General features: G+C 29.0%; 1 protein-coding gene across 3 annotated transcripts in view; it reads left to right on the forward strand.

Moving 5' to 3' along the window:
- The window catches only part of LOC112600510 (MAGUK p55 subfamily member 5), a 49,889-nt gene that overhangs the window by 23,202 nt on the left and 10,982 nt on the right, over positions 1–15,705 (forward strand). For 2 of the 3 annotated variants that reach the window (XM_025347750.1, XM_025347751.1), the window contains 2 exons: positions 10,141–10,384; positions 13,546–13,713. In XM_025347750.1, coding sequence (XP_025203535.1) covers positions 10,141–10,384; positions 13,546–13,713 — 412 coding nt within the window. Of the gene's footprint in view, positions 1–4,390; positions 4,679–10,140; positions 10,385–13,545; positions 13,714–15,705 lie in introns of those variants that run through there. The other variant, XM_025347752.1, reaches the window with a different exon arrangement.

The following is a 15,705-nucleotide window of genomic DNA, read 5'->3' on the forward strand; positions in this document are numbered from 1 at the left end:
AGGTAAATAAATATATTTCATTTTTTATCGTTATATTACACAGTTTTTCGTTCTTACAATTGATTTTATTGTGTAAATCATCTGAAACTATCTCAACTAATTTTGCTGGCAGTACTTTTAAAATAATAAATTACAAACGTAGTATATTAATTTCAAATTTATCAATATACTTAATCTATAAACGTTTAAAAAAAATGTAAAACGTGACAATCTCTTAAAGAAAAAAACTACTTATAATTTTTTATCGCAATTTGAACGCAGTTTATAATGCGCTATACCTACTCGACAATATTTTTATTACATCCTATATAGGGTTGATGCAATGTAATTTATTAATAGCTAGGGTTAAATGAAATGAATTGAAATTATGTAAAAATAAAAAAACGTAGTTAAGTGTAATACTTTGTTTTTGAATAGCACTTATTTTTGTTTCTGAAAAAAAAAAAAGTTTTTTAGATCTTACTCTAGTCACATATTTTATTGGAAATTTTTTAATTTTTACAAATGAATTAATAATTATTGTTTCCAATGTTTTAAAATATTGTGGTGTTGAAATGATTGACGAATAATTGTAATTATTTTAAAACATATTACAATTAATAGGTATTATTTACTACAGTACAGGTTGGTATAGTTAATATTTTATATTTTCTTCATTTCTATGTATACAATTATTACACACGCATAGAATATTATAGAGTTCTTACTTCTTATAAACAGAGAGAACTGCAGTGCATGATTCCGCCCACTATAGTTAGAAAAACAACTATTTACTGGCAACGTAGACAATGATTATAATGAAGAGTTATGCGAGACCATGTGCATTTTAAGGTTGTCCCCTTCCAAAACTACGGGATTTCGAAGGGGGCTGTTTATATTTTTTTACGGTCCACCTGTCTTTAATTTACCACGGTAACGTGTACAATACAAAGGGAGTTTTTTTTTAACCAACCATGTTTTGATTTTAATATATACCTAGTACCGTGTGTCGACACCGTATAATATATAATGTCCTGTGGTTAATTAAAATAAATCTTTGATATACTTTGTAAGTTATCAGTAGGTATAACTAATCAAAGTTCTATTATGCATAATCAATTCGTATGATTTATAGATCTTTCAAAACTTACGTTTTATTAGTTGTCAAATTTTTTTTTAATGTATTAATACATAATTATTATGTTATTCAGTTTGTCTCAATATCGTGTCATAAAAAATGTATATTAAAATTGCTGCAATTACACATTATTCGCATTATAATCGTTTTAAAATCTTTCCTCCATGTATTATACATTTGTACCTCTACATGATTTATTTGTGGCAGAGGTAGTATTTATTTGATTTCTTTTTTCTTTAATATCAACCGTCGCATTACATTTTGGATTTTATATTTTGACAGATTTCTTAATTGCAAAAAATGGACAGTGATCTGTTCTGCAATACCAAATATATATTTCGTGTACAGTCAAACGCCATAGTTGATAAATTATATGAACACCGTGACAGTTTTTTAGTGAAAATTTTTACTTGGACATACTAAACGGAAAAGAAAATTATTAATACCCCACCTCTTCCCTTATCCCTTCCATTCTCCTGTGCATATACATTCACACATGACATAACCAGTTATTGATTATAAAACCAGAACTATACCATATACTTATTATTATTATACGTATCGCGTTTGTGTTTGTATACACGGATAACTAGAATATAAACGACTTCATATTTTTATACTCGCTTACATATATTATGTTATATCTCTCCAAACTGTTGGATAAAATAAATTTATTGCGTATACATACTAATGATCGGAGTTGCTAAAAATAAGTTGGAAGATGAATATAATAACAATAATAATATACGTATTTGGTAAATATTGTTAGGAATACATAATATTGTAAAAAATGTTTCGATATTTCTACCTTGGTAATAAATTTTAAACCAGATATATTATTTATTTTATATATATATACATAAACCTATTAAAATAGTTAAAGTGCGCATTAAAAATAAATGATTTTAACATAAAAATTATTTTGTTAATAACTTGTGCGATATAAAAATGATCATTGGAGTAGTACCTAAAATTTCTTTTACAAACGTAATGAATAATATACTATAAATGTATAATTTTTTTTTTAATTTTTTCCTTGAACAAATCTGAGTTGGTAATCTAAATAGCTATAAACTTCGAGTTCATTTTATTGCATTATAAACAGTTTAGAATTTATTTTATTAGATTTTTGACCAATGAATCCAAAAATCTTATTTGTCACATAACTATAAATAATCATGTCTTTTAAAAAATGTACCTAGTTATTCTAAAAATTTAAAAAAGAAAAATATTTATATATTTTTTGAATTAATTTTTCTTATAAGCTTATAGAATATAGTAAGTAAATCGTAATGAATCTATTAGATATAATATTAGATGAGTACAATTTAATATTTTGTATCAAAAATCCCGTTCAGTCATTAATATTCCATTATTCATTAATCGGTGTTTTAAAATATATATTATTTATTCTTGTATGACATATGTTATTCTCTACGAAACGCATGGTGTTTTATATAATTAGTTTTAAGAAGCTTTTAAAACGATCTAGGTATGTTTACTGTATAGAAAAACAATAAATTTAATATCCTTTAATTACGGTTTTTTCAATTTTCTTTATGGGATTTAACATTCACTTTAAATTAAATTATAAATCGGTAAAATACATATATGGTCCTAGGGACGGATCCAGTAGGAGGATATTAGCCAGGGGACGCTGCGAAGTGACACAGGTGCATAAATAAAATTCTCTATTTTTTCGAAGATTCAACATTTGAACATGTTCATGGTTTTTTTAGTAAGTTAATAATTATACAATATATATATAAAAAAAAACAGAGATAAATTGAATAATATGTGACAGACAGTAACATCATTGAAATACTAAATTACTAACACAAACATTGAGTGGTAAGACTTTGATAATCAAAAATTTATTAGGTTAACATTTGTGAAATGAAAGTTTAGAATAAATGGTTAAGTTAGAATTATTATGTTTTTGGATTTCCAGCCGTCTTAAAAATGTTTATCATTACACAGTATCTAAATCAATGTTTTGAGTAATTTTTGGCTATTTTTATACTATGCATCTTATTCACATAATTCTAAAATACGTAATGAGTATACCGTATACTCGATGTTGTGGTGTTTTTGATAAAAATTATTCCAACCTACCGTACCTATTACAAAAAAATAAAAAAAATAATAATATTATGTAAATTAACACATTATAGATTAAATAGTGGCTGACCAGAATCGCTTTTCGTACACACCCATTATAGCTGCCAGAAATAAAAAATATAGTATGAATCTATGAAAGACCTCGAACCGTTGTTTTAACTGTGACACGTAAACGTAGTGGAATTAAATGTATCTAACGTGTACGTTTGGAGTTCGATAATTATTACACCGGCCGTGTACGTATCACCCAAACTCGTATAAATTAAATCCAAAAAAGAAGGAATATTATTGTCGTCGTACGAAAGTGAAGGTATATTTCGTCGTATACAACGGTAACAACTATGTGTAAGGGTGAAAAAGCGATGCGCGCAGTCTCTCCAACAGGCGACGTAACCACTGCCATTACCAAAACGTTGTGTGGTAGGGGTGTACAGCAGCTCTACACCCATGTCCACATGTCCACACACACACACACACACACACACACGACAACAACTACCTACAACTTCCAAGACCGATAATAATAAAATGTAGGATTTTATTCGGGCGTGCAGACGACGTGCAGTATTATAGTATGTTTGTACATATACGTGCGAGTGTACGCCGTATACTCGTGCGTGCGACTTGTCACTACCAAGGGTCAAAAATTCCACGGCAGGTAAAAACCACGTCATAATAACGTGCGCTGCAGCCAGCAGGTACAGCCGGTGCAGGTACCACGGCCCCACTACTACTGAGCCAATAACGTCCCATTGTGTGCTGCCGAGGAGGGTTGGGTACAACAAAACGCGCGCTCACACACACACACACACACACACTCACCCACCCACAAACACAAACAAACGCACCCGGACGGCCGACACACCGGACGGCGGCGGAGACACGGACCGCGCTATCCCCCCGGCGGCGCGGCTCGGTGGAAGAAAACGCGCCGGGCAGGTATATAATACATATTATAAGAAGTAGAATTAAGAATAATAGTAATATTATTATAATGGACGTACCGATCCCCCGCCGCCCCTGGGCCGCCCCGCCGACGTCGGTCCGGTTCTCTCCCGGTGCGGTGCGCGTTCCCCGACGCACGTACGTAGTGTATATACGTATATATGTATAGTATTATGATTATTACCTACGAACAATTGACGCGCGCGCCAGTTCGGTGTTCGCGTCGTTTGCGCACGGTCCGCGCTATGCACGTTGCAGTCTGTTCGTCCGTCTCCAGTCGTAAAAGCGAGTGCTGCCGCCGTTCGCGAGATTCGCTTACCGCCGTCGCACGGCACCCACCTGTCGGATTCCCGCTCTATAATACTAATCACTGATATAACGTATCATTATTATTGTTATTATTATCATAATTGTTATAAACGCGGTGTGATAATTGAATCGGAATAAACAACATCCGTTCGCGATGAAGCTGTTACCGTACTACTGGCACACGTGGTGAGTGATCTATGTTATAATGGTAAAAAATAAAAAGTAAATAAAAAAAATAAAGCAAACAATAATCATATCTCGTCGTGTCGTCGTATACGTCAAGCCGGCTGTCGATTTCCAACTCGGCCCCCCGAGACGGCATAATGTTATTTTAATATTACGCTTTACGCTTTTAACGCACCGGCCGTTACGTCTCCGGTGTAGTGTGTAGTAGGTGCGCGAGGGAAATCCTATTCGCGCCGTATTGTACTTTGTGGACGTGCGATGTTTGAGCGAAAAATTATATTATTATTAATAAAAACGTTTCCGACTGTATATCGTCGTGTTGACGATAGTTTAATACCGATACTTACGTAGTATAATAGGTATACCTTTATTGAATACTGTGTACTATACTAACAACCAGTATCATCTACCTTCTAAATTTGCTAATAATTGTGTAGAGCGCTAAATGGAACGTTTCGAACGGCATTACTCTAAATAATAATCATAATATGTTCATTATTAATCTATGTATAAATACGATGCACAACCATGACTGTCTTAATAAATAATGTTATTATCTTCATCATTATAGATATTATGGTGTAGGCAGTTAAATTATTTTATAATAATTCTGCGTTATTTTATTGTTATGTCTACCTGTGTGTAGATATAGGTATTAGTTTTTGTTCAAACGCAAAAAAACGTTCAAAAAAATAAAAATTCCCCGATATACCTAAACAATTATTAGGAATACGGTATTTTATTGTTGTACATTACCTATATGCTTTTGAAGATTATTTTCCGATACCACATCATATGAATACAGTGTTAACGCAGTCTAACATGTTCACAGTTTTATTATAAGCCTCCTCAATGGTTATAGCCGTACCTATATAGGTATATCTAATCTAATCACATGCGCAAACAGACAAAAGAACATTTTTGCATGTAGAAGCTGTAATTTGTTTCGCTTCTTCAACAACAAAAATCGTTCATATTATATTGTCTTGCAAATTACAAATAAGGGGTCAAAGTACCGGAAAATGTATATTTAAAGCAACACATTTGACGTTATAAAGGAACATAATTTTTGAATTTTTTTCAAATCCGACAATAAATGTATTTAAATTGGTTTTATATTTCTAAAATACAAATTTTTTGATAGGATTTTAAATTATTTGTAAAGATATTACATAAGCAGCTAATAGGTATCAAATACTCATATGTCGGTAAACAATATATCATATTTTACTCAAACAAATTATGAATATTAAACAGCATTAAATTTCCACCCTAAATATGAGTCAAGTACTGATAATTTGTCGTTATAATCTTAATCTTTTATTATATTATATATATATACACACAAGTATATTACGTAACTATTGTATGTGACCAAACAGTACCTATAAGGTTATCGAGTTTAAAAATTATTACGAAAATAATCTAATTTGTCACTAGTCATACATGCGTATTGTTGTAGAGTCATAGTTAATACTTTTGTTCCGTTTTTTCACGTAAAATTTCAATGCTTAGAAATGAAGTCCCTTACGTTTGATCATGATTGTACTAAATAATACTCAAGACTATGGGGCTTCCTAATTATGACTTTTATTTTCTGTACGTTGAAGAACAATTTTATGTTTGTATTACCTACTCGTAAATCGTAATGATTTAGTCACGTAATAACTGGTTGTATTATAACTATGTTATACATATTACGTATCGATATGTACTTATTCATAAAGAGCGAAGTAACAGAAAATTTGGTATTACAAATATAATTTATTATACATTTGTATGGTTACATTTTAATTTAAATTCAAAATTAATTTCGATGTCTGTGTAATAAATTCTAAATTGAAACCTATCACCGACAAATATTACTTATATTTTATTAAACAGTAATTATTTTTATAATTAGATGTATATTATACATTAAATATTTTGTATACATATAAAAATTATTGAGAAATTGCATACATTTTTGCGCAAATTATGTTCATCACTAGAAATATTGCAGTATAGTGTCTGAAATAACAACAAATTTAATCATATACTATTATCCCGTGTGTAAAGAACTTATACATTTGTATTTATATTAATTTATTACTCGAGCAGCCAAATTTGTTTTCCCTATAGCCTATAGGATATAACGCTTCACAGTAAAATTATAATATACTATTATATGTATCTGTAAACAAAATAAACTCGTATAAGAAATAAGAATTCGATGAATGTTCTACCTTACCTACTGATTTAATTATCCATTTAGCTTTTACTAAGCTATTTTTAATCACTTTTCAGTATCGATTTTTTTTCTATTTAAGCGATAGCTAACCTATTTTATTAGTGCTAAATTTCAGCTGCGACTATAATATAGACAGTAGCTTTTATTATTATATTGAAGATCAAGAAATAACTGAACTCAGAAATAATTTTTAAACACAAAATTATCATAGAAATACGAGTTTTCCTGCTTTTTGAATATTTTGCTACTTACCCGAAGTTGGATATAGATACAGTTAAATCGTTTGCTTGTATTGTCGATACGATCAAATGTCTAATGCGCATATAATAATGATATAACGAATAATATTACTATACATTGCAGCATTACAGTGTTAGGCTCATCTTTATATAACATACTTATTGAAAACATTTTATTATTAATATTATTATACCGTTAATACGATATATTATTTATCCAAATGGTATTATATATATTCGGGATATAGCTTACATTAGCTAGGTAACCTCTTTAGGCTTATGCAGTGATTGATTGATACGTTACGTTTGATTTCATGTATGGTTTCTGCACAAGGGATTTAAGCGGCATACTAACCATTTTGCTCCGTTGCCAAACCATCTATATATCATCGTTGTTATTATTATTATTATTATTATATATTACTGTTGCATATTATAAGCACATGCATAAGCGTAACTAAAACGATAAAATCTCGGATTTTCGTACCTAAATATAACGTAGTCGGTCTGTAGTACTAGTCATGTTGTACCTGTATTCTGTTGTTGTTTATTATTATTATTTTTAAAATTTACCGACACGCCTAATTATTTTTTTACTGAGTTCAAGGGAAAAAGTATTTTTTTTTCACGATTACCTTGTCTAAAAAAATAATAATTGGTTTGTCATGCGCCCAGAACAACGAGTGTGTAGGCAACCGAAATTGCAAGTGAATTAAAGAGATACTATCGTCCTATCAATAACGAAAATTTTAGAGTAACACAATATCTAAGTATAGTCATGATCAAATATATTGTAAATTATACATTATATTTTTAATATTTTAATTTATTTTAAACAAAAACTTTTAATACATACCATATTAATCCCAAAACCATTTACTTTATTTTTGTTTTTCTCACAATTCTCACATTTTAAATGGGAGTCTTATAATATCATAATACAATGTTTTCTTTAGTAACTGTGTATACACCGCGGAACAATAATTAAGTTTTAATAACATTTTATTTTACACAAATTATAAATGCGACTTCATATAACATAACAGTTTCATAAAATATAAGAACATACAAAAATTTCACACTGTGTATTTACATTGAAATTTGTTTATGATGGTTAAATTTTTACGTACACTTCTTCTGTACATGATCACCTGTGATATCTTCTAATATCAAACGAGGAATCGTAACAACCAATTAATGTACAGTTATTTTTTTATGTGTAGTGTAAAATGTATACAATATATAATAATAATGAACGATAGAAAACCGAAAATGTCTCAAACTATAATAAAATTATATTATAGATATCTACTATAAAGAGAAAATAATATTTTATAAGTCCACAACCGCAAACGTTCGAGGCCCCTATCGGTAAACACTAAGCAATCAGTGGTAGTTGTCAGCAGACGGTGAATTATCTCTAACCTTGTCATAGTACTCGTAATTAGGGCTTTATTATTTTTTCGATAGTATATTTCTTTTTTATCAAATCCATTCGAATTCCAACATTTTCTCATTGGTTTTCTATAATATAGTTCGCATATTGACGTAATTTGACTGCAGTCATCGTTTTAACCGCATTGACATTTTTATGGTTTTCACGCAATGCCGCAGTGGCGTATCTGAATCCAATTTCGGCATAATGATATCAATCTAAAAGAAAAAATAAATAACTTTTAAAATGTATCCTATTAATCAATCTATTTTAAATTTTATAATTATATCATGCAACGTATACAGGTACTTTAAATGATTACAAGTTCTAAATAGAGCTATATAATTATTAAAATATAATAACTTATATCGAATAAATAGTATGCATATATAATAAACTAATATCAAAAATTGTCTTATAGAGGGTAAATACCCCTGTTGCCCTTAATTACAAACACGCCAATGAACGTATTACTTGTGACGAACAGCGTCTTAGATATAACTTTTATAAAAACATATTTATTTTTAATACGATAACTTTACTAATCTTACTATTTTATTTTACAATTATTATCATGCAACGCGTCTACTATGTCATAATATAATAAAATATATTATTAAACTCGATGCAACGATAATATACTCTTTTATAATAATAAAAATAGTTATTTTATAACTAGAATATTATAAAACATAATATTTTATTGAATATAATATATTAAAATCATCATATGCATGCTAAAATGCATTTGTATTAATAATGTAACGTAATATCATGTAAAAGATCATCTTATTGTAAGTGAATGTAAGAGAGATATTGCCATTGAATGTCCGTTGATGACGGTGTATGATACGCATTACATAATGTTATGTCTTATGTATAACATCAATTGTAGGTATTAATAACTTACAGTTAAAAAGTTAAAATTAAGTTAAAACTTTAATTTTTAAAACTTTTTAATTTAATAGTTAACTAGTTATTTAATTAATTTGAAAAAAATAATAAGTCTAGTTAAATTATGTGTATGCGTATATTTATTTTGTATTATATAAATAATTCTTAATGTAATTAATCTATATAATTGATATTTTTTGTTGATTCAGTGTATGTCCGTAATGATCTCAAGTATAAATATTCTAAATTTAGATTTATTTCATATCACTTCTTTATTTTATAATAATTTAGTTGACATAAACATATAATTTCCTAAACCATTACACCTTGAGTGTAATAAGAAAGAATAAAATAAAGTACATTTATTTAGAAAATATTTTATTATGATTAAAAAAAAAATCGGAAATTGAACTATTTGGTGTGTTAAAAGTGTAACCCAGGATATGATTAATATCAATTTATCAATTTCTCTTTTGTTAAAAAAATCTCAACTCCACTGAATTCAGTTAACTTTTTTCTTTTTATTAACCTTAAACGAGTTAAACGTAAAAATTTAGGGTTAAATGTTTTGTCGTAACTTAGTTTTAGACTGAACTTAATGGTTCTTACCAACTGCTGCCTTTGTATACTACAATAAGCTTAATCGTACGTGTTTGATTCGCAGGTCTCGTCGTAGAAGTGGCGGGGGATTGGTTCGCGTGGGTAGCGAAGTCGGTACGCTGGAAAAAAAGAGAGCTGTCGAAGACGTGACAGGCGAAACGCCGGGTATGACGGTCATAATGAGCTCGCTGGACAATGGACCTCACCGTGAGAGGGCCGTTGACGTTCCAGATTCGTTTATCGCCCGCAACAAGACGCCGCCGAGATACCCGCCGCCGACCAGGACGAACCGCACCGCCGGAACACAGGTATTATATAGACATTATAGACGCCTACGACCTACCTATCCGTCACTTTGACCACATTAAATTATTGTATTATTGTAATTTTCAGTAAATTCTGGGTTCGGGGCTTAGTGCGCTCAAGAGGTTTTGAGATCTATGCGTTTAAATATGAGTGCAGTTGAAAAATGGAATTAAAATAATTCTTTTTATTCAATTGAAATATGCGCGCTATCGACAACAATAGTATAATATAGGTACAACAATTTTAAATCCGAAACCAATTTGCAATCAGATTCTCTTACATCTTCCGAACAAAATATGCAAATGCGTTGTGTACCAGACACTGTTAATTACATAAATACTAGGCACATGGCCTACTCACGACCATATTTCTTTTAATGTATAATATTATTATCATTCGTAGTTATTTTCATTATCCGTTCGCCGCAGTCACAGAAAATTGATATTTAATGGTTGACCGAGGCGTTCGAATCACATTTTTAAACCGTCGTTGCTGCTGTTCATACGTTTTGGACTAATGCGAAATTCATCAACCCCACAGACAGTGATTGGCGAGGGGGGAATTTAATCGCTCAAATAGTTTCCAAAAAAAGTTTCACGTTTAATGAGTATTATTATTTGATGGTATATAATATTTGAACGATAAATAATCGCTCTCAAACAGCTTTGCATAAATCGTTACTGTAATTATTGTTATTTATAAGTATAATGCCAATGAAAGGAATTCAATTCGTTTAGTTCTCATCCGAACATTACAGTTATCTTTTTTCCTGGAAACCTCTTCTCTTCTATATTTTTTGTCAGTTCTCAATGTTTTTAATAATAAACGCATTAAGTTATAATATTATTCTATTTATTTTAATGTACGTACACGGACAGTGTACAATGTACATATATTATTATGTAGGTACGACGTATTTTTCATAAAATATTAATGTAAATCTAAAAACTGTCATTTTCGTTCGTTGAAGGTACCTATTATATAATACGAGTTTAAATTCCATACATGTAATTCTTATTTTTATTCTAAGTATCAAATTATTACCTTATATTGTTTAAAATAATTTAAATACCTATCTAAATAAAACAAGCCAATTGCGTTAACGAAACACGTACTATTTATGACATAATTACAGATTTGAACACTATATTATTAATTATTATGAAGAAATATACTTATTATTTATTATTTCTATTTCATTATTTATTTTTTTTATTTTAAACACCAAAATAACATAGAGCTTACTAAACAATTTAAATTTCTTTACTGCTTTATTTCCTATGTTTAAAGTAGTAGTAAATTAATATTACAATGTATACGTTTACTATGTTTATATCATTTTTTAAACTACATTCTTAAAAAATATAACTATTATTATTTTCAAATTAAATGATTTCGTTATTAATATATAATTGTAATATAACACAGATAAATTAGTAAATTCGAATACCAATTCGTTAATGTTTTAAATGTTATTATTGTGTAAACACTAAACATAAATTATTTTAAAATTCTTGATATTTTTTGGTTAATTAATATGCAATATATATAGTATTAAATTGTTATGAGTACCTATAGTTGTTTCAATTATTCGCCTTATTTAATAATTAATGTTCGTCTGGGTTATTAAATTCGAGTGTAGGTACATTATATTATGTTTTTAAATGAGTTTTGTGTAAATTGATTTTTTTTTCATCAAGTACTCGAAAATAAATAATATTTAATTAATATTCTTATTAGTTATTATTATTTTTTTATTATTCGTTAGCCACATTTTTGTAATTAGAAAAATGCAAACTATGTGGTTTCAAGTTGTTATAGTTCATTATAGTATTTTGATCACGTTCCGGAACAATACGTTTTGTAGACAGAGCTACTGAAAGTTTGAAAATTATTTAAATATTTAACAAATTCAATCAGTTCGAAAATATAGTATTATATTTATATTTGTATATTATATAAGTACATATTTTTGTTTCTTACTATTCAAACTGATATTTGTTATTATTCATTAATAATTAATATAATTTGCGGTATTAAATGATTTTAGATTTTAATATCTATGTCAGTAATAATGTAATAAAATATGTACAGGATAATGTCTAACTAAAACAAATAAATCTAAAATGTACTAAATTGAGATTATATCCTGTCATTCTATATGATGATATACAGTAATGCAGTATACATAATTCATAAACACAAAAGATTTAACTTTTATGTGTTATTATTTTTTTTTTTTAAATTTGAGTCAAGTATTTGGGAACTGAAAAAATGTACCATAAGATAATTAAGTTATGGCCATGAACATAAAACATTTCCATCTTGATGGTATTTTTATTTTAGTGTCTAGTTTGTACCTATCTGTTTAAACCATGTTTGTTTTTTACTTGTTACATTATTCGAACATCAATGATTTAGTATTATATTCTCAGATAAAATTAGTAAGCATTTGATGTTTGTTATGTATTGTTTTTATTTTTGTAAGAACAAGAAACTCAACACAATAAAATTGTCGTTAATTTTATTTTACTTGAATATCACGTAATGAACATTAATATTATAAAGTTACATCAAATTAATTCAATAACGTAATAATACAATGATATATTGATATATATATATATATATATATATATATATATATATGAATGTTGTAATAATCTCATACGTTAGTTCTTGTAAATGGTATATATTAGTTGTTCGTTGTTTTAATTTCCCCAATATCTTATTTCGAATTGGATCAGTTAATGTCACCAAGTGAACATTTTCCAAATTATCAATTGTTCATTTTATTTGCGTATAATGATAATTATTTTAATTAATTATATAACCGTGAATGGATTTGATGCAAGAAGTTATATTATGGTTTGTTATACCAACGACACCATAAAGTATATCATAAGTCGTGCCTTTCTCCAGATCGATTCTTACAGGTCAAACCCCATAGGTTACAATGACCATTAGTTCATAATATAATATAATGTATATTTGTAATCGAATTAACTTTCTCGACTCTGTATTTTCATTTTATTTTCTGAAATTTTTGTTTGATAAGTAATATTTTTCCCCTTTATATTATATTAACATGTTCTTTACATATTTTAACAAATTTCATTCACAAAAAATTTATTATAATATTATTATACTCTTATTTTTTTAGAATGGTTCTGTGGTACTGGAAAGACACTCGGCTCCGCCACCACCGCCGCCCCGATCCGACGTCATCAAACAGCAGCTTCAACACGCCAGTATCAACAATAACACGATCGTTACCATATCGTCCACGGAGCCCACTAAAGAACAGTTGGAGAGCATCAAAAAATACCAGGTAAATGTTATGACTTTATGAGATAACCACTTGGGTTTTAATATGACCCACTTGAATATACGATATATAATACATGAGGCGATGACATGTATTAACGGAGACACCCTATGTCTATGAACGACACCCTCTCTCATTGCTCTCCTTCCCACGATCACACTATTACCGATCCGATAAAAGTTCGACGCGAAATTATCTTGTTTCGATTTCGGAAATTATTTCGAAATTTTAACACACGTACATAACATAAAGTTGTATTACATTAAATAATAGTCATGTATTATACTAAAAAAATTGCATCAAATCCTGGTTTTGGCGTTAATTTATAGGAAAATCTAATTAAACTTAAATGCGCCAGTGATTTAAATATCATAATTCACTGTCGTTATTTCAAGTTTTACTCGACGTAGGCGAAGTTTCGACTAGCCCTAGAAATTGTTTTCTTACCGATTATTCCATACTCGACATCACATTTTTCACACTATATTTAAATCATATACCTATAGTAACGTCGTATTCTTAATATTTTATTGTATTAATAATATTATGACTTTTGGATTTACTGTACACATATTCTGTATTCAGCTAATAGTTCAAAAACAAAATATTTCTTTATATTTTCGTATTAAATTTTCGATCACACTTTAAATCAATTTAATATTTAGATTGAACAAGCAGCTAAAAATTAACAACTATTAGTATACTTGTATGTACAAAAATAAAATTTAGAAAAATCAATACTGCCTATAATAAAGCGTAAATATGCGATGACTAACAAAAGTATTAACGTTAAGTAAATAACGAAACCATAGTTTAAAATAATGTATATAATACGTTTATCGATAGTTATTATCAAGCGAAACGAAGAAGGCACACTTTAATACCATTAAATAAATGGATGTTATTTGAACTGAAAAACATTAAATAATTAACCAACGTTTGACGATCTACCATGTAATTTTTTAAATTGCGGAGCACAGATCTTAAAATGGTAGACAGTGTAAAATACATTATCTTCCTCCTCCTCAAAAAAAATAAATAATAATTCTGATACTTGTACAACAAAATAGAACGCGTATTCCTCTAGTATAATTCTAAAATGTCTACAATGAAATTCAAAAATAAACCTAACATGTATGTTTTTTGTACAGAACTGGTATGGTCTGTGATATATATATTTAAATATTTAATTTTTGATCAGAATTTAGATGTCCATTTTCCAATGTCTAGATCGAAGTTTCATGCACTTGTGTTGTAGCTCTACGTTATTGTACTTCCGGCCATCCGTTGTCAATATTATTCAATTTGTAATTCGTTCATTATTTTATTTGTTGTTTTTTATACAGTTTTCCGAGTTACCCCAACGACGATGATATTATTATGCATTATTATCGCTCATGTACGTGTTGTATTATCCTCTCCTCGCGATGCCTGCCGATCCCGTAAAATTCGCGACGGTTAATTGTTCCGGAACGATACGAATGACACGGACAGATTGATTATAATATTAGAATATACTGTTTTTTTTTTTCGGGAACACCGTAGGAACAGTACCTACATACAACTACTGGCATTGTGTAGCGTATATATATAGGTACCTGCACGACGGTGTATACTGCAGGTATCTCTCGTATGACCTTCGCATTCCACCGTATATCTACACCAACCGTTACCGGTGGGGGTGGGTAAGGGGCTATATAATAAACGATACCTATACATACATACTCACACACACTTTTATATAAATATATAAGTATGTGTGTGTGTAATATACCTACTGCATCTGATGATCGCGTACATAATATACGTTATATTTGTACACATTCGAAGCGAACATTCTTCAACGCCTATATATTTATATATTTATAAATATGCACAATAGCGAGAGTTACTCATATAATATAAAATTAAGTATTTTCCTAAAGACTCATGGTTATAATAGTTTTATTATTTGATGACAAGCAAATAATAATGCGTCTAATAACATTAAAATTA

This window comes from Melanaphis sacchari, unplaced genomic scaffold, assembly GCF_002803265.2.
Source record: "Melanaphis sacchari strain LSU unplaced genomic scaffold, SCAv2.0 Contig65_pilon_pilon, whole genome shotgun sequence".
Taxonomy (NCBI): domain Eukaryota; kingdom Metazoa; phylum Arthropoda; class Insecta; order Hemiptera; family Aphididae; genus Melanaphis; species Melanaphis sacchari.